The sequence below is a fragment of the Struthio camelus genome, chromosome 3, assembly GCF_040807025.1.
Source record: "Struthio camelus isolate bStrCam1 chromosome 3, bStrCam1.hap1, whole genome shotgun sequence".
NCBI classification, from domain to species: domain Eukaryota; kingdom Metazoa; phylum Chordata; class Aves; order Struthioniformes; family Struthionidae; genus Struthio; species Struthio camelus.
The window spans coordinates 12328656-12354490 of NC_090944.1; the positions used below are offsets into that span (position 1 = coordinate 12328656).

At 43.8% G+C, this 25835-nt stretch overlaps 1 protein-coding gene across 6 annotated transcripts in view; it reads right to left on the reverse strand.

Moving 5' to 3' along the window:
- Positions 1 to 25621, reverse strand: part of TFAP2B (transcription factor AP-2 beta) — a 33360-nt gene extending 7739 nt beyond the window's left edge. For 2 of the 6 annotated variants that reach the window (XM_068936962.1, XM_068936961.1), the window contains exons 1-7: positions 25451 to 25595; positions 20490 to 20948; positions 20137 to 20292; positions 15292 to 15352; positions 6970 to 7189; positions 4104 to 4222; positions 1470 to 1611 (exon numbers count right to left, since the gene is read on the reverse strand). In XM_068936962.1, the coding sequence (XP_068793063.1) occupies positions 1470 to 1611; positions 4104 to 4222; positions 6970 to 7189; positions 15292 to 15352; positions 20137 to 20292; positions 20490 to 20948; positions 25451 to 25531 (1238 nt within the window). In that variant the 5' untranslated portion in view covers positions 25532 to 25595. Of the gene's footprint in view, positions 1 to 1469; positions 1612 to 4103; positions 4223 to 6969; positions 7190 to 15291; positions 15353 to 20136; positions 20293 to 20489; positions 20949 to 22184; positions 22547 to 24513; positions 24745 to 25450 lie in introns of those variants that run through there. The other 4 variants (XM_068936963.1, XM_068936965.1, XM_068936964.1 and 1 more) reach the window with 4 other exon arrangements.
- Positions 25622 to 25835: the final 214 nt, after the last annotated feature.

Below are 25835 nucleotides of genomic sequence, written 5' to 3' on the forward strand. Positions count from 1 at the left end.
TATCGGATCTGATATCCGACTCTTGTTTGCTTTCCCACGCCTTAGAGAATCAGATTTTTCCCTTTTTTATTTTTAATGAGTTTTTTTCTCCCTTCTCCTTTACTTTGTTTTAGCCCAGGAGGCCTTCAAGTCAACAGCTATCCAGGCAAAGTGAAAACCCGGGGGGCAGGGAGGTCTTCCCAAAAGAATAGTCACTTTGAGACAAATGCCTATCCAGGGACCACAAAAAAGAGGGCTGAAGGGAGAAAAAGAAAAGCCGAAAAAAAGGAGGGGAAAAAAAAAAAAAACACCTTTTAAAAGGTGTACAGCTCTCATCCTCTGAAAATCTCTGAAATTCCCGATGGGTTAAAGGTTTCAGAGGGTGGGGAAAGATAAAGGTCTACTTCTATGTGTATTATCCATTAAGAAAGTGCAAGAGAGGAAACTTTGAATTTGGAGAACAAACAGTAATGAGTCCAACATTTTACATCTTCAAAGAGCAAAGCAGGGTCTGCGAGCAATTAAAGTTCTGGGACATTAATATCTTCTGACCCTGCGGAAAAGGGCAATCAAATTCCAATCACGTCTAAAAAACATCTGGACAAATTTGAGCAAATGATTTTTCAACCCTCCATATATTTCTTTAAATTACACTGTCATCGGAGCAAGCCACGTCCCAGAGCATGAAATAAATGAGAGCTGTTTGGGTTAGCTGGGTTTTTTTCCTTCTCCTTTTTTTTTTCTTTTTTTGTTTTTTTCCTCTGTCGGAGAGAGAGAAATGTGCAGAGACGCACAGCACCCACCGCCGAAGACCCGAGCGAGCGATAAAACACCCAGCTAGCGGCCCGGAAGGTAAAGCCGGGTGTAAATCAAACGATATAGAAAAGCCACGGAGAAAGTCCGAAGAGAAAGAGATGGATGGTGGGGACCCAAATCTAGTAGCAGATTCACGAGACCCGTCTCCCCACCCACTTCGCAATAGCAGCTGCAAAATTGCTAAAACTACGGACGACTAGCAATACATGGTGTGGCTTTTTTTTTAATTAAACCATGTGGGAAGGACGTTGCAATTTGGCAGCAGCCGTGCGGGTGCGTGTTAGAAGCAGGGAGGGACAGACAGACAGACTGCGTTGTCCCCCTGCAGCCATGAGAGTGGAAGGAAAATACAGATTTTTAGTCTCCTTTCTATGCAGCATTTTTGCGAGGGTGGGTGGATGGCTTGGAAACGACCTAGAGGACAGTTGCCTGCACCCCAGAGCAACCCCGTTGCAGAAGGACACGGAGGCAATATGGGATCATGGAGTGACACAGGGACCACACGAGCATCCCTTTCTCCCCTGCCCCGGACCGCTATGATTTTGGGACTGCCAACTCCATCTGCCTTTAAAATAAGCTCAGAGGAAGCCTTTAAGGGGGGGGGGGATTTTTAGAGGTTGTTTGTTTGTTTGTTTTTTCCAAGGGAGGGCAGAGGTGGTCAACTTTGCACTCACTTTGTAGCAAGCAGCATGTTTTTCCTGGAGTGGAGGTCGCTGGGGTCCGTGTGCTGCCTGTTCAGGTACTCAGAAACAGCCTTGGCTGGGAACTCCGTTTCGCAGATGTACCCAAAATCCCGAGCTAAATGAACGGCCTCACCTGGACAAAAGGAGAGGGGCATTAACAGCCTCTGATCACCGCCCTCCCGGGGTGAGTCTGAGCTGCCCAAACGGTTGTGCAGCAGCTTTCTGCTGCCCATCTCTACCCTCTACTACAGATCAGTTCTTTCGGGCCGTGTTTGGGAGCCCACTAACATCCCCTGCACCTTAGAGACAGGCTCCGGGCTCGTATTTTCCCTCCACAAGCCCTATTTGTCGGCAGAAGTAACTTTATGGGGTAGCTTTTCAGCCGATGAGGTTTGTTCTTGCTTCAACCTGATCTTATGCAAACTTGTGGGAGAAGCACACACACTCATACAGAGAAAGACAGACACACACACAGACACACACACACTTTCAAGTAAACTGGACCAAAAGGGAAAAAAAATGGTGAAAAGGTGAGAGGGAACTACTTTAGTCCCTACATTCTGGAAGACCCAGACTTATTTTAAAGCAGAGAATTCACTCCTATTTCAATAGATCAGAACTTTATCCAAAATTTTACAGATGTAGGCATAATTTTTGATATGAATGGCCATTCTCTGCAGAACATTATACCCATACTTCTATGTACCCCCACAAATGAGGAGAGAGAGCGCCTGCACCATTATCGCGATTGTTGCCGCAGCTGTATAGTGATGCAGAGAGCTGCGTTTCATCCGCTGGAAATCAGTCCACTATCCGACCTGACCATCATGCAGCAGAAACTCCTCTTTCCCCAGCAGAAAGATACTAACTAATGGCAACCTTTTCCTGTGAAAAATAATAATTATTCTAACTCTAATTCTAACTGTCACTTCCTCTGCCTGTCTGGTTTCAGGTTTCTAGCCTCCAGAGGTTCGTGTCATCAAACTCCTACTGATGTACTTTATGCCACAAGAAGAAGACACAGTAGCTGAAGAAAGGAGGAAAAGAAGAAGAGAGGGGGAAAAAAAACATAAAAAAAATCCCTCAGACTCTAAGGAGATTCCACCAGATTATGGCTCACCCCCTCCAGAATAAAGCATTAAACCTTTTAAAGCACCGCCTGAGGGACCAGGGGAAAGATTTCCAACACGTAAAACAGATATGTCTAACAACTCTAGGACTGCATTATTTTTAACGGTCAGGACTTGCGGTACGACGTCATCTTTATTTTCCGAGGCTTCTCGCTAATCGCCAAAGGGGTTGATCGAGGCGAGGGCACCGGGCTGAGCTCCGCGGCTGTTCGGCGCCGGCCGCCGCCGCCCTGCGCGGGGCAGGGGAGCCCTGTCCTGGGCTGCGCTCAGGCCCCTCATCCCGCCCGGGGCTGGATGCAGCATTTTTGCTACGGGCAAAAGTATAATAGCAGTGCCAAATCCTGACTGGTGGCAGAAAGCAAGCTAAAGCCCGAGCAAGTGCTGCTGCTTGTCCCGCGAGGAAGGAGCTCTTTTAAAGTAATCTGTTGATCTGGAGGTAAATCAGAGGAGGGTAGCATGAGGCAGGCGATGCTGCACGCTTGATATGATTGGTATCAGGATCGCATATCTCCTCGTTATGCCTTGCGCACTCGGCGTAAGCCATATGCCCATAGCGGGTCGGGGGAGCCGGTCCCTATGGGCTCTTTCGGGTCTGGGTGCAGCTCTGCATGCGGCTCTAGCACTGCATAACTCAATCAAAAAGAGCTGAAAAGTTAATATCTAGCGCAAATGTTTATGCGTGCTTGTATGCGTGCTTGTATGCAGAAGAGATAAGTGGATTATTTCTACGCCTCTCGGTGCGTACATATAAAGCAGATACACGTAATTCATAACTACATCCATACTACTCTGGTTACGTTCTTTTGGAGCAGGTCCAACTTTTCTTAGCATAAACACACGGACACATCCTAAACATATTAGCAGCTCTCAGTGTTACTCTTCAGTACGGTAACAATAAATCAAAGAAACACTCCGAACACCGCAACGGCATTAGTTCGCTTGAAATCGCTTAAAACCTAAGCCTCTCCTTCCCTCTCTCCATCCCCAGGAATGGCTCGTCTCTTTGTTCGCTTCTAGTCATCCTAAGGTAACCTGCACTCTGCAGCTGCTAAACTGCCCAGATTTCCTTCCCTTGCCTTAACAAAAATGGAGCCTGTATTATTTTTCCTCCATGAGCATACTGTAGTGGGCATCTGCCATAAATAAACTCGGGAGGAGGGAATTAGCGAGAGCAGGGAGTAGACGTGGAGGCGGAAGGGCACAGCCTGGCAATTAATAGCAATGAGGAGGGGGACTGCCCTACACACACACACACCCACACACTTGCCACCAAGAGGAATCGGTGTCCCCTCCTTCTCTCCCCCAGTTACCCCCCAGGCCGATGGGGGCGGGGGGGGGATCCTCATCCGTGTCGCCCTTAGGCGTGCTCACCCGCCCCGAATTGCACCTCTGCAGCGCCTTCCCACCTGATCCCGAAACTTTTTGGGTTCGCAAAATGTCAGGCGCGAGTTCAGAGCAGGCAAGAGTGTGAAGGGAACTGCGGTCCCCTGCTTACCTTCCACCAGGGAGGTGAGTAAAGTGACATTTGCGGCCTTACGCCTGCCGGCTGGTAAATTCAAACCGATTTTTTCTAGCCTTTCTCGCAAAGATCTCCCCCCGTTTTTCGATTTGGCTCTAGAATTGCAAAGAAATTAACATTGTGATTAACCCCGCAGTGTTCCTGGAAGAAACGTTTACTCTGAGCGGTCAGTGGAGCCTGGAAGGGCTTTCACTCTTCGTTAGCACTTTGTGCGTGTTGGTTTCTCCTTAAGTTTGCTGAGATTTGCTTAATTTCTCTAAGGGGTGGGAGTGGGGATGAGCCCACTTTTCTCTTCCTTTTATCCAGGGAAATAACATAATGCCAGATAGCAATAATTACTGTACAGGTTGTATATGTATATGATATAGAAGGCGGCAACTGGGTTCCTATTGTACGATACCTACATGTATTAGGGTGGAGTGTAAAGATGGGCAGAAAGATAGAGGATGAGAATTAGATTCTCAGCTATTCTAGCAAAGAGCCAGAATGGGAAGAAGAACGAGAAAAAAAAATCTAAAAGGCTCTAAGGGAGGATGTAATGTGCGTGTGTGTTTGTGGATAAACAGAAAAGGAGAAATATATTGATGAAACTAATTGAGCTGTTTCGTGAACGTTTGTATTTGTGTTTGTTTGTGTGTGTGTGCGCTCAAAGCCAATGCTGGGCTAGTGGGAGGAACACCTAAAAGTAGAATGCACTGTATAAAGGATTGCCTGAAGGAAGATTTGAATATCTGCCGGAGGTTACAGATAAGGACAATAGAGGGATGAGTGAGCTATAGTTGGGAAACACGCAACTATTGTTCGAGTGCCTATATAGATAGGTACCCAGAGAATAAACCCCCAGGGGTGAAATTTTACCACCTGTGAAACCAATGGGAGTTTTGGCACTGGGATCAGAGTCCATCCCAAACTTTTCATAGTTCATTGTTCAGTATATAGAGTTTATATACATACATATATATATATATATATGTATATATATATCTGTATCTATATAGATAGATATATTGATATATAGATATGTAGATATATAGATAGAATTAACCAGTCAAACTTAGCGGAAGGAAGTCAAAAGTGACAGAGAAGCCAGCCTGGCTTCTCACTATTTCATATCAAAGTAAATAGGAATAGATTGCAGAATAGGAACAGACTGTAAAAGAGCAGCTTTTTCTATTTCATTCGCTCTGAACCAAAAGCTTGTCTAAAACTCAGATTCAAGATAGGAACTGAAGTCAGCAGCAGCCAATGATTATGGCTTGGGCCATCTCCAGAAATCCACTGAAGTTCAGTAATTATGTTTCTTTACCTTGATAATTGTATTTTCTACAGTATATCTCTCAGATGTTCTCTCTGCTCCATTTGCAGCTATACAGAATGAGCAGACCAGTCAGCATCTGTAAGTAAAAGTCTCTGCTTCTACTGGCTCGGATCAGAGCTGAACACTGATTACAGAGTTCACGTGGAAGTGCATTTAAGGAGACCCTACGTCTCATCTGCGTTTGAGGATGAGTGACTGTACATGCGGCAGGACTTTTGCCCCTCTCCAGACATGGAGCCGGATCCCCTGATGTGGTAACAGACTTCTTCGCAGAAAAGCCCAGGCTTCATTTAAAAATAACTTTAAAAAGATGTGGCTCAACTGCTACAATAGAGTAGTTGACAAAACTTCTAGTGCTCTAAGATTAACAACTTTCAAATGCCACCTGCGATTTATTCATGGCCAATTTATATGCATTTGTTCCTGTCCGGATGTTATTCTTTGTCTTTCAGCCTGCCATATACCTCCTATGTAGAAAATAAAGTCTTACCCCCTCTCAGCCTTCCGTTGGCTAGTGAGCTGTTACCTTATACCACATTGCGACTTCTTCCCTCTTCTGATTGGAGATTTATCCTTATCTTACCTTTCTCACAAACAAATCACACTGACAATTCACAGTCTTTCAGTCACTGTCAAGAATGTAAAGGCCTATCTCCCTGCTGGTCTTACCAGGCAATGACCTCGGAGCTTAAATTCTTGTTACTGGTACCCAAACACATGACCTCTCACTTGATATGAAGGAATTGCAATCAGGCTGCCAGCTCATCCCTTACTCCTCTTTTTCTTCAGTACTGATAACATCAGTTAATGTGCGATCTTCCACACAGTTCACCAGCACATTAGTGGGTGACTGACCCGAATGTGAAACATCATAGGCCTCAAGACCAATCTTGAATAATTCCACCAGCAACCTTCCTCTAGAAAGAAGTTGTTGACTTTCAAAGCTACCTGTTGATGACTTTTCTTTAACCAGATACTTGCCAACCTGACAATTCTCCTATTAATTCCTTGCCCATTTCAATGATGTGCCACGTGGGACCCTGTTAATTGCCTTGTGGTTATTGCCATATAAAGGATATTTCACAGATTCCTGCTATCTGGGATATATGCTGTCTTATCCCTGAAAGACAATAGGTTCATCATGCAACATCTAACTTCCAGACGTCCACGGTGGCATTTATCATATCTTCTGTTTGCTAAGAGAGAAAAATGAGGAGAAGGAGAAAAGATAGGGTGTCTCTGTGCACGTACAAGGGTGTAAAACACCTGCTTGCCTCAGATCTTTCGTTCTGAGCTGCCTTGACAAAAAACGTACATGGCCACATCTTTCGCTAGGCTCCATGCATTCCTCTCAACACCTCAATACAGTGTATTTTTACCTAACCCTGGGCACACACACATAGGCACATCCTGCTGCGGTAATAAGATCAAGGCATATCTGAGATCCTCTTTCCTGATGGCCAAGCATTTATGATAGAGACAAGGATGCCCACACATGTTCACCGGCTCGCCTGGGCCTCTTACCTTCGGAGCACTCCTCCGAGGAGCGACGCGTTGAGACACTCAGGAGGAGAAAGGCGTCTTTGAACTTCTCCTACAGTGACTTTGTACTTTGAGGTTGAACTAAGCAAAGACAAGCGGCCAGGTACGGAGCAAAACACCTCGCCGGTATTGACTGAAATTCCACCCAGGAAGCCATCTTTATTCATCATCAAAGAAGTAACAGATTTCGGAGGAACCGGAACTGGAGAGAGAAAAAGGGGAGGAGGGAAGAGATGAACCATCACGGCACGGAGGAGTCCGGCTACCCACACTGCCTCCAACACACACCACAAAAGGAAAGGGGATTTCAATCTCTTGCTACCTCCAGATACCTAAAGGGGTGCTGATCCACCAAGCCTCTGGGAAAGTGCCCCAAGAGCCACGGATGGTCAACAGGGTCATGCCCATATGCCTTGTTTCATCACTGGGGGAATAAAATACACACCGTTAGGACCAGCATCATGTTTCAGGTCTAGGTTTGCCTAGAGCCCTCTTATGCCTTTCTGTACAATGGACAGCGCCTGGCACATTGGTGGGGGGAAAAAAAAGGAAAATTTCCTACTTTTGCTCATTTTTCTACTATTTCTATTGCTGAACCAGGAATAAATTCACTATACTAAGGGAGGTGCTGTCTTAAATAAGTATCGAGGCTGGAGGATACAGCAAGCAGAAGACAGCTCTGTTATTGCTTTGTGTTTTTATTAGGTCTGGTTTATGAAACAAAATGAGCTTTTTAGTTCAGAAAAATGAACGCCAGAAAAAAAAGTGTAACCATAACATTCGCCATCTTGATCATATTGTACTATCCATAAAGTAGTGGCAACTCTCAAGTCCCTGAATAAAGCTGATCTAATTGCTGTAACACATATTTAAGGGAAGTAAAAACAAAAACAAAACAACATAAAAAACATTTTATTCTGCCCACGATAAAACCAAATATTTAATTTATCTGAGAAACTAGTAAGGTTATTTTAAGAGTAACCGAGGGGATTATAATGAACTAACTCCTATAATAGCAAACAGACACACTTAGAAACAAACAAAAAAATAGCTAAAGTAAAAATGAGAGCAATGCCCTGGTGACATGAATTTTGTTTACAAATGAACTTAAATAGCTCTCTCATAATTGTGTGTAACTGTTATGATTTACAGCAGGTGCTCTAATCAATCAACCAATCACTTTAATTTATAGAGAGCCTTGCTGCATTTTCCCAGTTGTTTCATTTCTGCGAGTAATTGATAACAAACCGTACTTAAGGTATGTTTTATGCAGGAGTTAATAAGAGCTGACAGCTGCTACTGCTGCTTCCTTTTGGAATCGCTGCAACGTGCATTTCCTTATAGAAAGTGTACTCCTAAATTGCAGATTCGCTGGTGGTAGTCTAGTGGCAGTCTAGCGGGCATGTTTTAGAGGAGAAGACTAATTGATTACACACCCTCGTAGAGCAGATACTACTTCACAGTCTCCCATTCCCACTCAATCAATTGCAAAACCAATTCGGCAAATAATAGGGTTCTATTATGCACATATGCCAGCTATTTAGGTAGTTATAATATATGTCAGTTAAGTAATAAAAGCCCTGTTTATTTGCAACATATCTGGAGAATCAAACCATTAGGGTTGAGGGGATATTTAAGTCGTCTGGAGCTGCTAAACAATAAGATCGGGTATCCTAATATATTACCAAGTGCTAACTACTGGGCAATTGCCAATTTTATAACCTCAGTGTATGGAATAGACACAACCGTGTTTCACTGTTTTTATTACAGATCATTTCCTACCGCCAGACCAGACCCCCACAATAAAAGCTCTATAACAGCGAAAAACCAAAAGGCAAGTGGATTTCAGATATACATATTGCTTCGTATGCCTTGCATATAGTCTCCAGTATAAACAAATTATTTTGAGTGGCTTTACTTCAGGGAATTGGAGAGTGAAATGGATTCCTATTTCTCTATTATTTTTAGCTAGGCATTTTATGCAGCTCATAAAGGCGGTTTCAAATAGTTTGAAATCGGCCTAGAAACAGTTATAAAAGAGTTAGAGGCCCGCTCCTGCTTTTCATACTATTAGGAGATATTTTGCCATTGATTCTTTAGGAAGAGACTCCTTTGGGGTATCAGATAAGGTATTGGCATTCAAAAAAAAGAGTCTATCTCTTCCTCCATGTACACGCACATGTATATGTGTGTTTGTGTGTATGCATATATACAATATATATTTATTTATATATATTTGGCGTATTCCATGTACTTTGTCCTGCAGCGTCATTGGAGTGCACCATCAAGAAAAAGAAAGAAAGAGTTAGATTAAAACGTTGCCACAACAGAGAGATTTTCATGACTGGCATTTTTCTTCGGACAAACACATAGGCTCCCTGGTTCCAGTGCACCTTTACAGGGGCTATATTTAGTGCCCAGTTTATCAGGTCACTGTCCAGTGAACTGAGAAATTAAACAAGAGGCAGCAATTCCAAGAACATCTGATCTCAGTCTAAACTCACTAAAGAGAGAGAGAGGTCCCCATGTAATGCTTAAATATATCTCACCCAACTCGCTTTGGCCTTTGGAGCACTTATTACATTAGTTAACCTTTGAAATATGGATTTTCACGTGTTCGATATTTTTTCCATGCAAATTGCTTTTGGTAAGCAGGCTGGCTCCTTTCCCTGCTATGCTGAGCGCTCTTCAGCTATTGTTCTTACCAGTGGCTCATCAAAAAAATACTAAATGAACATACCGATCAGTTCGAGTCTAATTTAGACTCTAAACCCATTCGAAAGTCTTACCAGGCGGTGTAAGCATAACTATTGCAATTTCATAGCTTCAGAGAGATGTATTCTATCTATCCTCTATATCTTCTGTAAATTACCTAATACTGCCTAAAAAAAGTGTTTGTCACGGAATGAATTATCTCTATCTATATCATATCTGTATGTTTAGCATGGCTATAGCATTTCAGATAGAGCCCAGCCAGTACCAGAGATAATACAACGTGGAGGTTTCGGGGGGTGAACAAATACCCACGTCCGTGTGTGCAGCTGCATGTGTCGGATCCCCGTGTGCACGTGAAGTGCGACAAACTGTAATGCCCAGGGTATTTTTAGTCGTTGTCAACTTTCCCGACAGGTTAAGGATTCCCCTAACTATTGTAACGATACAGAAGAGCATGCACGTATATATATACACGGTGTCCCCACTACCTCTGCTTTAACTTTATCCCATTAATTTAGCTCTTGTTGTCCCCAGCAGAAACTGCTTTCCTTTCACTCCCAAACTCCATTCGGTGAGTGAATAAGAGAGCTCTCATAATTCCCTCTTCTAAAATCTTTGCCTCCTGTCTCCTTTTCTCCCTCTTTCTCTCTTTCTTCTTTCTCTATCACCCTCTCTGTTCCTCTCTTTCTTTCCCTCTCTCTTTCTTTTTCTCCGCTTACTTTCAATCTCTTTGTCATTTCTCCCCCTTCCATTTCTCTTCAGCTTATCAATAAACCGGGAGAGCAACAGTAGCCGCTTGATTTGTTAGTAATTATAAGCATACTGTTCCTGCAAACGGGATCTCTAGATGAGTGAGATCGCTTTAAAACGACAGCAGGAAATGGTGGGGAAATGGAGCATGGCGAAACTCAGCGTGAAGCTTTCAGTTCTTTACATGTTTACAATTTTCTGTGCATACATTAAGTGTTAGAGTGTTTTTTTTTTTTTTTTTCGGTGGTGGTGGTGGTGGCTCTCTGCTGGGCTGCTCGCCACAAACGCGTGAAAGTACACCCCAATGCACAGGCACAGGAAGAAATGGAAATAAAAAGGATACGTCAAGAGTCAAGAATATTAAAAAAAAAAAAAAGTAAAAAGAATCATTATGTCCTAAATATAGCTGAATAAAGATTCTCTAAGTTACGGACATCGTTGCAGTAAACCTGGTGAATAACGTGAGAGTCGATCAAGTCAATCAATCCATCTATCAATCCACCAATCCAAATAAATATTTATTATTAAGAAACGTCATGGACAAACTTATTACTAATTGGCTATCAAATTGCTGTCTTCCTCTCTACCTATAGCTACCTACTGCGCCTGAAACGAGCCAAAAGCTCTTTGTCCGTCATAAGAGCAAGGCTTTGTAGTTACTGTTGATTTGGTCTGTCTCTACAGACAAACCTGGGAGTCCAGGGACAACGTATCACCCATTGCCAGTAAAAGACTCGGTTCTTATTTTCTTCTTAATGAACATACACAGAAAGTACGTATTCAGGCTCCTTTCCCTCCTCTGCCGCTCGTCTCCTCCTCCTCTTCCTCCCACCCCCTTCTCCACCGCAGCCCCTTTGCCCCGAAAGCCGGGAGGAAATTTCCAAGTGAAATGTATTCCCTCGAAATTGTTTTGCATTAAATTAAAGGTGACAATAACGTTCCAGCAGTATTCCAGGAAAAGGTACCCAACACACTGACACCGAAGCACAGTCTTTGAAGTAATGTTTGATTCCCAGGTCTGTCACCTGAAAGCCTGTGGCCAGGGTGGTTTTCAGTTAATCATTTATCGCTGGATACTTCAGGAAGGGGGTGGGGACGGATCTCATGCTATGCGATTAAGGGTCACTTTAAAAAGAAATGTTAAGACAATGTCGTTTCATACGATTCTTTAAAACAATATCAATAACAGCGCGTGTGTGTGCGAGGAGGCAATGGATTAAGTTGTTAGGGTTAAAATGGCCTTTCGTGCTACATCCGATGCGAACGTACCGACAATCTGCAGAAAGAGTGGAAAGTAAATAAATACATCAGGATAATTTTAAGGTCACTGACTGTGCCCCAGAGTCACAAAAAATTAACTTTGGACTCGGGCCACGCAGGATTTTGAAAGACGACAACTTATTTCACCATAGCCCGTGCCAAACAAATTTCAGATGGGCAGTTGACAAGGGGACCCGATCTTTTATTCCTGACATACGGAAAACCTTCCCTTCATTTCAGCACAAATCGGGGAAAGGCCTCAAAACATGTAGCCGGTAAGCTCTCAAAGCCGAGTTAAATCTGGTATTAATGCTCTTGATGATTATTATCATCTCGTTGATTTATCTGGCTCCCTCCCTCCCACTTCCACCACCCAAATCTTAATGCGACTAGGAGTTAACGATGATTTTTTAATGTCTCGTTGGATTTTTAGCCTGTTAATGTACCGCATCCTGCTCATTATTAGTTTATTGATTGTTCATTGACCAGCCCCCTTCAAATCGTATTAACCACCCTCTGCCAGTTTAGATTAGGAGGGTTTAAAAAGCACCTTTCATTATTTCACTGCCGCCACCACCACCACAGTAGAGTTCAGGCTTGGTAGCTTAATGCTAGCTCTAATGGGGCAGCTAAGAGACGAGGGGCCACGGTCCCTGCCTATTGCATTAATAGCTCAAAGGGGGCTAATACAGAAAATTAGCCTTAAACGAGCTCTGGAGATCTCCAAATGAAAGAGCCATTTATCACGCTGGCTACCTTCACTCCACTCGTTTGCTCTCTCTACTGGGAACAACTCATTTCCTCTTAACTAAATTACTTCAGAAATGTCAAGTAAGCTCAGACAGCAAACATAACAAGAGGCTGCGTATCTATAATCTATTGTGTGGAATCGATGTGCAAGATAAATTGATAGCTATATATGAATGCCTGTATAATCTCCCTAATATTTTTGACAATTCTTCTGCATCGATAGATAAATAGATAGGTGGGTAGACAGATAGATAGATAGTTCCCTCTGCAGGCCTCAAAGACCATAAAGAAGTGAACACTTAGAAGCTGGATGACATAATTAAGTTTATGCTTTAGGTCTGTGTCATTTTTTTTTCCACTACATTTTTATTACACCATTTTAAGCACTAAACTAGGTTTTGATGAAATAGGCCCCCTCCACCCCTCAACTACAAAATATTTATCATGAAGAGTATTCCACTGCACAAAAATTAATCAATACCTATCTGACTGTCTATCTATCTGTGTCATCTGCCTGCAGTAGTGACTTCCAGAGTTTAAATAACTTATCTTTACTTTAAAGTACATCCTTACAGCTGCAAAGTGTAGAGAACAAAGCAAAAGTCCTGCTGAACCCTTTCTGTGTTGCTCCTTCTCTCGTTCTGAATAAATATCGTCTGCCACAAATGTGCCCTACTACTTACTGCACGTTTCTCTTCGTCTGCACCCAAGAAACTCGCTGTTCAAAAAGAAACCGAGCTCACAATATGCCTTTCTGCTGAACAGTTCATTAGAGCTCAGCATTACCTCTAAGGAAGATAATATTGCCACAGTGACTTATTTAAAACACCTACAAGCCAACGACAGTATCTTTTTAGTTATTTCCAAAGTGCAGAGGTATCCTATTCATCATGGATAAAACTCACAGTATCTCTCCTCATAGCTGCAAATGCCCACATGTAATCCCACCTTTAGGTGTCTGTGTGTGGCAGCTGCTATGACTACAGCCATACCAAAGCCCAGGCACGGTAAGCACATCTCAATCTATACCTAATAGCTCTCCCATAATTATTACAATTCAATTTTTAATTTGACAAATTTAACCGCGTGATACTCACTACCTAACTGTACCACTCAGCACGCACATTATATGTCTTTGCTGTCCTCGTCATTTGAAGGAGGGAGAGACACAGACAGAGAGAGATAGAGAGGAAAAAAAAAAAAAAGGCTATTTTTGACTAGGTGACTGAAGAGTGTTCCGCGAATAACAAATTGCAAAACGAAAAATACGAACGCAGACCAACGTTAAAAAGAAGTCTCTCGACCACAAATCAACAGCCAATTAATCAAATACACCCAAGAGGACACATCGTGTATGAGCTATCAAGCGGGGGGGGGGGGGGGGGGAAGGAGGAAGAAGGGAGTGGGAAAGAGATAAAAAAAAAGGGGAAAAATACAACCAGAAGCCATTGTGTTACAGACCCTTAGCATAAAACTTACTGCTCACATGCCAACTGAACTAATTCCATTAAAAACTAATTATAAAAGAACTAATTACGGTAAGACAACTTTTTAAGATTTTTTTCCTCGAAAAATCCTTAGTCTTTTCAACCGGTGGTCAGAAAAGGTGCTGTCAAATGATCTTCAAGTTTTCATCTATCCTTCCTCAAATGACTAGAACTTCATTCTCTATATGTCTATGTGTGCATGACTGTGCACGAGGATTTAGATAAAAAAATAATAAATAAAGGGAAGGAACTCATAATATCTTCAGTATAATTTAAATAAACACCCTCAGTGTTATTTTTCTTTACTTTCTAGATTGTCTCTATTAAACTATTTGTAGTTTAATAGTTCTGCATTTGACAAATAATAAGGTCCTGGCGATAAGTGCTGCTGATAGCAAACATAAGGGACAGCATTTCCAGCTCATCTCTGGTACTTAAAATTGAATCTAGAAATAGAAACTCCTTAGATAATTAAAGATAGCTTTCTCTACATTTGCAGCGTGTGATCTGTTTAATGTCTATCAGCATAACACAACACTAATCGCCAAGCATCTTCAAGTGACTGTCAGAGAAATGTAAAAAAAATTAAGCAGCTGCAATACGCCCAAAATGAGTTATTGTAATTACATTTAATTAGTTTAATTAGTTAATTATTTTGCTTACAGCTGTACAAGAGACTGCAAACATTTGTTAATATCACATTCCCTTTAACAGTATGGGGTGAGGCTGCAGTTGCACTAAATCATGCACGCATATGTAGAAAGATTAAAAAAGGGGGGGGGGGGGCAGGGGGAAGGGGGGATTATTGGAGGAAGTGGGGAAGGAGTCGAGGCTTCTTTTCCACCGGCCTGCATTTTTCTCCCCGGCACGGCACGGCTGAACCGCCTGGGAAATGTCTTAAAACCCCAAAGAGCATCAACCCCCTTCTCCCGTTAAAAGCCGGGCGCGCCGGGCCAGGGGAAGGAGGGGGGTTGTGGAAATTGGGTTTGAGGATGATGGGGGGGGGGGGGGGGGCAATGTCGAGCAAGGTGGGGGAGGGAAGGTAGCAAATTCACATCGGGAAGAGTGTTTTCCTACTCGAACTGCTATTGGCAACAGCGCACAGAAATATTTACAATCATTGTGATTAATCCGAGTGCAGGACAGGGGAAAAAAAAAACCCGCTTCTCCTTTCACGTGTCTTTTCTCTTCCCTTCGCTCTATCTACCGCCCCAATCAGCTATTCATCTTGCTGCCATGTATGCCTGCTTCCCGGATAAATTAATTGCCCCAAAGTAAAAATATATCATGACGATATTGCTACACAATAAAAGTTTGTCTAGCTTGTTGGGATAATCCATACCTTTTTTAATGACAGACTGGTCCAATAAGTTCATACCGCTGTTATTGGCATCTTCAACTGACTGTGAATATAAAAACATCACTATTCAAATTGACTGGATATTAAAGAATCGCGTACATAAATCATGTCATTCCAAACTGGAGTTTCTGTTATTTCCATTTATATTAATTCACTAGGGGAGGAGGGATTTATTGTTGTTGTTATTATTATTATTATTCCCCCAAATGGACAAGAAAATGAAATTATTACAAATTATATAGTCTTCTAATAAAAAAGGAGGTGTGAAGCATATGGGGTGCAATACTGGTTTTGTTATCTTATAAAACATAGATGTTACATAGACTTTTTTTGCATTCGATAAAGCTTTATATTTCTCTTTTTGAAAAGCTAGCAATTTGGAAACATCTGTAAGATCTATTGCATGACAGAGATGAATACGATTAAGGACAACTTACATTCTCCCTCCCCTTTCCCCACCCTCCCCCCTCCTCTTTTTTTGTTTTGTTTTGTTTGTTTGCTTAACCCTGCCACATCTTAATAATTCAAGGGCCATTTACTTTTTATATATAATAGTTTACATTATGGACTTTTAATTAAAGCCTGAGCAATTCGGAGTGCAGCGCAACGCCCCCATCGTATAGGGTACAAGCAGAAAGAGATTTACAGCTCCCAAGGTTGCTTACACGTCTTGAATTTGTGGGGGCGGGAGTGTGTGCGTGTGGGAGGGGGAACTGAATTGTACTTCAACAAAAATCTAAACTACTAAATTGACTGCCTAGAAAAAGTCTCCCGGTTTCCCTTTCAACCTTTTTATTATTATTATTCTATTTTCAGCCCGATGAGGAGCACACCTGTTATTATGGCATTAACTTCTGTAGGAAGGGAGAGAACAAAGACAGGCACGGAGGACAGAGCAAATGTGGGATTTCGTTTCTCAACATGAAGTTGCGATATACAAAAACGAGTACGCAGAGATTGCCGCTAAACCTGGGTCGGCACAGCAAAATCATCGCCTAAAAAGCAGAGATGTCGTAGGAACAATTTATAGCAGAATTACGACAGGGTCTGTGTTAGGGTAAATTCTGAACTACAGCTAGAAGGGGGATCTGAGGGTTTTATTGTTGTTATTGTTGTTGTTGTTTTCTGTTTTGATCATTAGTCGAGGTTTTGCTTTTTCCAGATTATTGCCTATTTAGGGAGTTTTCTCCCTTTTCCCTGATAAGGAAAACCTCTTCACAGAAAAGCAATGATTTTCTTTCCTATTATTTTAACTTTATCTTTGCTACACTGAGTGGCTGAGTTTATCCTGATCCAGCCCTTATCTCCTGTTCTTCCTAGGCTCAGCAGAGACATTCAAGATGGAAAAAAGATTTAGGAGAAAATTACATCTCCAAAAGGCGCACCGAAAAAAAAGATACATATATATGAAGGACCTATATTTCCTTCAGATCTTTCCCCATTTTCCTTGAACACACACACGCAGAGTGTCTCTTCGTGTCGTGTGTTTGTGTATGTCCGTGCGTCTTTCCCATAATCAATAGGCTACATACCTAAAGGGCACAAAACAAAATTACGGAGGCTTCCCTCCTTCCCCTTAGCCAAAGAGGGATGATGAACAAATCCTGCGGCCTCCTTCGCCACTCGGTGGCCCAGAAGTGGAGGTAAATATGAAACGCCATCTTCCCTTTCCCTTCTCTGCCCTCCTCTCCTGGGTACACGGTGCTGCACACGCTTTATGTGCGTGCCCTCCACTCGCTCCGCCAGCAACGTGGGTTGGTTGTTGTAGTTAATGAGAAGACTCCTGTCTGATTTTCTATCTAATTACGCCCTCCTGCTGGGTTTTTGTACAGGATATTCGCTCAGCATGCTGGCAGTTAATAGTCACAGAGAGGATCGTAAAGATTTAATTAGGACTGCATGCGGAAACGTGGAAAAACAACTCAGACTTTTAATTACTAGACTTCTTTAGTTAAAAGTGATACCAGGGGTTACTTTCGAAGAGACTTGGGTGTTTTGGCGCAGCTTAACTTCCCAGCTCGCTACCTAGCTCGCAGAGGCGGTGACTGCCGGGTGTGTGGGTGAGAGGAGGAGAGGAGGTGTGCGCGCAGGGAGGGGAAAGGTGATGTGTTTCTAGATATACTTAGAAAATCGAGAGGGAAAGATTCCCCTCCCTCCCCTCCTCCTACAAGCAAGTAGCACGGAGCTACCTATATAACCTATATGCCTCATTCAACAGCTAGGAAAACATCTGAGAAGAAAAAGAAAATATGGAGATTTATCTCTCTTTCTCTTTTTTCCCTCTTTCTCTACAAAGACCCTAGAGCACCTGCATCTTTCCCGGTAGATTTTTCTTTATCACACCTTTTTTCTAATAAGACTCACAAACCATACTTTGCCTAGCCGGTAAGGAAAAAAAAATCTGGGTTACAGTGGTGTTTTTAGAGTCTCTATTAGATGATGCAAATTTGTTTTCAATAAGGAAGTGTTTTCTCCCCTGCTCCCTGTCTGTGCGATTGCAAACGGCAGACTGAAAATTCCTCTCGAAAGGGGCAGCAATGACAATACAATCCATTCTGTTTACAATAACAGAGCGCTATCGTGTTACAATCACTTAATTATATCCCTGGACAATGGGATACACATGGCCTGGATTTGGTGTTTATATAATAACCACTACTTCTTTCTGTCACGCACTCTCTTTTTTCCTCTCTCTTTCTGCCTTGTCAGCCCAGCCCATTCTTATGACATCTGTTTAATCAGAGACGCCTAAGCTAAAGAAAAGCTACATGTCTGCATCTATTTACCTAGATATCAGTTCAACTTTTCAGAAGGCTATGAAAAAAAAAAAAACGTTTTGGGACCTTTCCTGGAAATTCTCTCTAGTATTTGTGAATGACAGGTATATCCGCTCCTTGGAGCAGTGTACCTACAATAAATCCTTACGAAAAATCAGGGTGGAAAACTGCCCAGCTTAATCTGTCCCTAATAGGGGGAGGGCGGCAAGAACAGAAAATGTTCAGCGATAGGAGTGAGTTTTGGGTTACTTTTCCCTCCATTTGTGCTAAACTTGCAGTTGGACACGTCTCCCTTCACATGTTTCTGCTTGGATCACCCTCTCTCTCTTCCCCTCCTCCCCTAGCCTGAGACCAAACTTGTACAAATCAGCACCCAGTTTGGCTTCCCAGGGCCCGGTCCTGCCTGCTCAACCCAGCCGGGACGGGAGGCCGCGGTCCCCGACGGCCCCGCCGGGGCGGCCGTGGGCTTGGGCGGCCCCCGCGGGCTGCTCTCCCGCCCAGCGCGGCTCCCTGCACCCCAAAAAGGCCGCTTCCTTGGAAAAAAAAGAGGGAGGATGCCTTATTTGAACTGCCCGAGAACAGTTTTTCCTTCTTCGCTCTCTCTCTCTTTCTTTCTCTCCATATATTATTCTCTCCTTCCTCCCTGCCTTTTCTTTTCTTGTCTTTCCCTCTCTCTTTCTCTTTCTTCTTTCTCTTCCATTCTTTTATGCTCTCTCCTCTTTCTTTCTCTCTTTCTTTTTCTTCTTCTGTCTCTCTGCCTCTGTGTTCTTTCTCTCTTTCTTTCTCTTTCTCTTTTCCGTCTCTCTTTTTCTTGCTCTCTCTCTCTATCTCTCTCCTCATAATAGTGTAAGGATAAGCGAGCAAGCAATTACCGGCCTTTCTTGGGGGAAGGTGGAAATATCAAAGCACTAGCTACGTCTTTCAGTTACAGACAGAGAGAGGGAGGGAGGGAGCCCTTCCCTGCACACACTAGCCTTGACCTGCTTGTGAGTTTTGCCTAAGAAAGGAAAGCGAGATGAGACCTGTGAATCCTGCCGAGGGAGGCCAGGGGCTACCTCTAGGTCTTACAAATAAACTTTGAAACACGCGGAAACCAGTGACTCGATGGCCACCGGGCTGAGGCAGGAGGAAATCTATCCAGAAAAAAAAAAAAAAAAACAAAAATCTTCCCGCACTGCTTCAGTCCTCATCACCAGTAAGGCTCCGAGATTTTCTCGTGAAACGCTAAAAGAACCCATAAGCCAAAGCAACATAATCCCTTTGCTCCTCTTCCACTACTTCTTTTATTACAATGTCCATCAGGATCCCTTTTCACGGCTGTTTTTTCCTTCTCAGCCTCCTTTTTTCTCCTTCCTTTTCCCCCTTTCTGCAGAGTGACTTTGGAGTCCGTATATTGTCCGGTTGTCCAGATCTTTGTTTATTCCAAGTCTGAACACACATACACACACACATATATATATTTATACATGCATATAGCCTCATAATATATGTATATTCAGAAAAAGGAATAAAAGCGGACCCAAATCTCAACTTCTGAAGTCTGATGCAAGATCTGGCCCCTAAAGGCTCTTGCCTCCAGCTCGGGGTCCCCAGCTGGCTGGCCTTGCCCACCTCCAGCAAGGTGGAAACTGATCCACTCAAATGCAGAAGGCCCCAACAGCAAAGCTGCTAAGGACCTTTCTGTTTTAAGGAAATAACACGTGATGACGAGTTTTGCGTGGGATGGGGGAAAGCTGGGAAATATTGTGCGTTGAGCCCCGTGAAACTCCTTTGTTACCTAGAGGAGCGAATAGACCAAATTTAAAATCAACCCTACCACTAAGAACTGCATTTAATAAGGGGGGGGGCTGCCTCATTCCTGGCGGCGAGTTGTTGCTTTTGTTTTTATTATTATTATTATTGTTATTATTGTTGTTATTGTTATTGTTATTATTATCATTATTAATTTCCCCTCCCTCACGGACGAAGAACAGAGGAGCTTGACAGTTTCATCAAAATCCCTAAGCTGCAGGAAATTGGTTAGCGAGAGCTGCTATTTCCTGGGAAATACCTGGAATTTGAAAGGCCGGCTTGAACTCTGCCAGCTTTCGAAACACGTGGAATATTTCGAGCAGTGTGTCTGCCTGCCTGTCTTCCTACTGGGTTCTGCTAGCTCTCCATTTAGGGGAGGGTTTACCAAAGAGAGCCTGTGCGTGATGACATTCTCCTTTAAAAAAAAAAGAAGAAGAAGAAGAAGAAGAAGAAGAAAAAGGGAGTATTAAAATTATAATCTCCAGTGCGAGAGCAGGCTGATGAGGCATCATATCATTGCTAGAAGCCCCCCTAGATGATGTCTGAGCGAGGCCGCAGGCTGGGGAAGGTTTCTGCCTTGCCCAGGGAGGAGAAAGGAGCGCGGTGCCTTACCTGGACCTCCTCCATGCCCGGGTGTCCGATGCCGTGGAGGGAAAGGCTGTCCCCCATGCCGGAGTCCAGGCCATGGTGAGCTGAGTGCAGGAGGACGTCTGGCCTCCTGACCGAGTGGTAGTCCCGCCTGGGGTCCAGTCCCGAGAGCTGCGGCAGGGCGGCCCGAGGCTGTGGCAGCAGCGACCCGGTTTCTGATCCCACCTCTTGCCTCTGCCTCTGTCCCCAGGGGTGCTGCTGGGGCTGGTGCAGGGGGTTTAGGGAGTAAGGGTCATTGACATGGGAGTAAGGGTCCTGGCTTTGGTGGTAAGGAAGAGGCTGGTAGGGGGGTGGGAAGTAAGGCGGCTGGAAATCCGAGGACGGGGTGTGAGACAGCGGAGGAGCGCTGGAATAGGGTCCCTGCGAGACGGATCCCAGCTGGGACAGCCGGGAACTGTGGCTGGGCACTCCATCATGCCGGTCCTAAAAGTGAATTAAAAAAAAAAAAAAAGGAGGACCTTTTTTTTTTAAAAAAAAAAAAAAGGGAAGCACAAACCCAGCAGCAAGTCGCCCACCCCAAAATAAAACTTAAGGACTAAAAAAAAAAATGGAAACTGGTGTTCAAATGTATCCCCCCTCCCCCGCCGCGGATTAGAAATATTGCAGCGTTTCTCCCTCAGATCGTGTCTATTCCCAATAATTAGCAGGAAAGGGGAGGGGGGAGGGAGAGGGAGAAATGCTAAATGTCATAATTAAAAATGTAGGACTGGTGTTTCATATGCGTGTATGATGTGTGACTTCAGTCCAGTAATACGATTCCCCTCCACCAGCCCCAAAAGTAAAACCGAAGATTAAAAAAAAAAAAAAAAGGATCAAACTGAACCCAAAAAAGAATCCAGCCCTCCAAACAACCCACCCCTTGTCCTGCCTAAAGTTTCCAAACATCTATTTATTCCCTCTACTGGAGTCCTGAAACTCAAAATCACCAACCCATCTTCACGTGGAAAAGAGCAGAAGGAAAGTTGCACTTCTCGGAGGGCTCCGAGGTAAGAAGTAGTCCGGGAAAGGACTTAAAAAACAAAAGCAAAACAAGGGGGCTCTTTGTATAAGGAGAGTCCACCGCCGGTTAAAAAAAGGGGGGGGGGGAGAAAAAATCCAAAAACCTCAAACAAAACCAAAATGAAATATCGGTGTTGAACAAATCCAGCCGCTATGATTTCTGCAGCAACTTCCAGTGTCTTTTGTCTCCTTTTCCAATATTATATTCCGGAGCATGGGGTGGGATCGTGCGGGGGGGGGGGGGGGTTCACTGTAATGAAAACTCTTTGGGGTGTGTGGGGGGATGTGAGGGGGGGAAGTGTGTGCAAAAAGGTGGGAGAGGAGTTTTGTCCAACTCCATCGAGCTGAAGCTGCGAGGCTAAAGTAAACAAGAAAATATCTGTTCCACAAAGTGTAGTTCAAATCCCCACAAGCAATGGCACACATGGTTCAAAAAAAAAAAAAAGTTTTTTTTCCTGCTCTCCCCCCCAAACTCCCCTAGCTCAAATCGAGAACACACAATGCAAAAAGGGAGAAGCAGCTGCAAGCCTCCTCCAATTATTGTGCTAAATTACCAAGCCAAAGGCGTTTAAAAAGAGAGAGAGGGAGAGAGAGACAACAGATCGAGAGAGAGAGAGAGAGAGAACATGCAATTCTAGTACAACACGGATCCAAACTCACCATGGCGGAATAGGTGTGGACTAACATCTGGAAATAAAAAAAGTCTTGTAATAGCTAAAAATAAAAGAGTGGCGATAATACTAATAATTGGAGGGAAAAATATCAAGGAGATCTGCAAAGGGACGTGTTGGATACAGGAGAACAGCTTGAGATATTTCGAAGTCTATCCATCAAAAAAAAAAAAAAAGAGAAAAAAAAAAGACCAGTGCCCCCAAAACCGAGCCTGGAAATCTGTATCTACATATATGATTTACCCCTCCCTCTCGGGGTTTTTTTCCCCCCTTTTTTTTTCTTTTTTTTTTTTTTCCTTTGAGCTCCCAGATACAATCCTCTTCAACCCAAGGCTAGGCTCAGACTGCTCCGATACCCCTTCCTCCCTTTCCTTCTCTACACCGCCTCATAATAATTGATATTCATGACTATTAATATTACACGACTACTTTAAAGGGAGAATGCAGGACCAAATGGAGCGTGAAGCTGGCAGCCAGCTCGAGAGCTCCCCTACTATTGTAAATGACGTTCATTCAGTGGAGAATTACTAGATGTAATCAGACGAGGGGGGCTGGCAGAGGCAGAGTTTGGGGAGAGGGAGAGGGGGGAAAAAGTTTAGCAAGGAAGAGGCATAACTTCAATTAACTCAAGCGGAGGAAGATGTGTAAACTAGACACTGCTGATCGGGAGCAAGGAAGTGAGATGAAGCAGTGCTAGAGGCTAAGGAGAAGAAGAAGAAGAAGAAAATCAGATTTCCTTCTTTTACATTTAATTGTACATTCCAAATACGAGAAATTGATTGCCTTTGGTGCTTTTGTTCCTATAGTTTTTTTTTTTAACAAATAATGAGAAAAAATAGGCTTTTCTAATCTTTTTAAAAAGAAAGAAGAAGAAATGTGCAGCTATTATAATATAACTATTTACAGCGGGCATTAGCCCTTTTGTTGAATGCTACAGATCGTACTTATTCACCATAGCAAAACAAATACTTGGATCAGGATTAAGTTGGGCTCCATTTAATTCCGAAGCTTGTTCCTTCTGCCCGATATGAAAACAAATAATAATAACAAATATATGTATACGCACATATCCCAGTTTTCACCCAAACGTAAAATGTACGCACTGAATTTTAAAGGATAGTAAATTTATAGTTTCGAGGCAAAGCCAGGGGCGATATAAAACCTTTTTGATGTTGCAGGAACCCGTTCAACTGGACTGTCTGCCATTTCTGTTAAAGTTCAACTTACGTTCCTTCCTAAATAGACTCACACTTCCCAAAGCAGCCCCCCCACCCCGCTCCACACACACACACACACACACACACACACACGCACGCACGCACACACGCGCACACACACACACACACACACTTTTGTTTTAAGAACAGTCAGGTTGAGTGTCTAAGACTCCCCCACCACCTTGTTGTTAATTATAAATCGGAAAGAGGAAAAGAGAGAAACACTTTCCCCCCCCCCCACTAAGATAACCCTAGAAGGCTTTAGCTGCTTTTAAAAAAAAACCCAAAACCTGTAATATATATTTTTTAAAACTCCGCACATTGTGATCTCCACAGGTTAGGGCATACCATGCCTGCAGCCCACCCAGCCGCTCCCCAAGCTGCCTCTCTCCCACGGCAATTTAGAAACGCGAGTGTCCACCAAACGCCCAGCAGCCAAGCCAGGCTTAAAAATATCTTCTTAAAAAGAAAGAAAAAAAATAAAAGAAAGAAGAGGGAAAGGGGGGGGATCCCCGTCCTCCTTGGCCAGGGAGGGGGCGTCCGGCGCCCGCCGCTGCGGCAGCGGGACAATGCCCGGGCCGGCGGCGGGGAAGCGGCGGGGAGGGACGAGCGGGCCGGGGGGAGAGGGGGGGCGGCCGGGCTGTGCCTGCGCCTCACGCTGCATCTGCTGGCTCTTTCCAGCCTCCCGTCGATAATCAGCCCGGCGGGAGCTTTGGAGAGCCGAGCCGTGCGGAGGCGGGCGACCCGCCGCGCACGCCGCCCTGGGCGGCAGGAGCGTGCGGCCGCCCTCCCGGCGCCCCTCACCGTGACTGCAGGTCGCCGGTGCTTCCATGCGGTGCCCCCTTCCGCCCCCAAGCCCCGCCGCTGCTTTACCGCGGTGTTTGAAGCTTGACGCCCTAACGCGCTGCCGGCGAGGCGCGCAAGGGGCCGCGGGGTGCCCGACGGCGCTGCCCGTCCCGGCGCCCCGGGGGTGCCAGCGCCGGCCCGGCCCGCCCTGCCCTGCCCTCGGCCAGCCGCCCCCCGCCGCGCCCCTGCGGCAGCCACCCCCGCTCCCGCCGCTCGCATGTCCCCCGACCGAAAAAAAATAAATTAATTACATACATAAAAATAAATTGAAAAGCCGTGAGCCCGACGCTTTTCCTTTCCGCCTCTGCCCCTGTGTCGGAGCAAATCCTGTTTAACTTACGCGGCGGGCGTTCGCCGAGCCCCTTTTTGAAAAGATGCCGTTCGTGACACCGTGCAAAATTAGGAAACCTTTCTCAGTGTTTTTGCTGTATTATTATTTCTTTTTCCCTTCGGTCTGCTCGAAAAGAACAGAGGTCTGAATAAAGCACCCAACTTTTCGCGCCAGCGGACTATGAGGAGCTGTGCTTTAAGTGTATGAATTCGGGTGCGTGTGCTCGTATACGTGCAAGAATGTATATACCCTTTGATTAACATGAATATATGTATGCTTGCATATCGTGTCTGTTGTTATATAGGTATAAAAAAATACCATAAAAATGTATCCGATTGTGAAAGCGAGAAGAAGACAAAAAAATCCAGATTCCGGATGATCTTAGATGGGAATTGGAAATAAAAGAAAAAAAAAGAAGAAAAAAATAAATGTATCCACTCTATGAATGCTGGATTGTGTTTCTCGTCTATTTTCAGCTTTTTTTCCTCAACGTTTGTCCATATTTAATCGAATTATATTTAATTCGAGGTCTAAACAATCAAACTCTTGCCTTTAAGTTGCCTCATTTCAACCCCCAGATCATTTCTTTGATGTTTTAAATCGTATCAAACAGCTTTTCCACGAAAAAAAAAAAGTTTAAGACTTAGCATGATCAATATAAATACATAAATAAATAGGCATTTGAGAATTTACTCTGGGTTTCCTATCTGTATATTTGTGTGGGCTGGTGTGTGCATTTATAGAGCTGCCTGTGTATATGTGTAGATACAGATATATATTGTATAGTCATGCCTATATACAGCTAGAAGTATATTTAAATAAACATATACTCTCTTACTCGTATGCATATTATATACTCACCTCATAGATATCTTCATACTTGACATTTTCAACCAGTTTCCAGAGCATGATGGCAGGCTGTTCTCTAGGAGGTGAGTGCATTCATGTGAAGAGCAGATGTCTGGATTCTCAGTACTTCTCTGTCTGTAATGATCCATCTATAATTGGAAATGGGGGACAGACACCAAATCCGACGTTCCTCTTCTATTGCAACTTATATCTGTTGTCTGAAACAATAGGCTGCAGAAGTAAACCTCAATCAGATAGTAAAGCACATTATCTGTTACATAGTTACATATATCTACAGACATATATGTGACTACATATACACATATACACACATATATAGACTTAGACTTATGTGCAGGCATATAAAGACATATATACATGCACAGCTGCACATGCA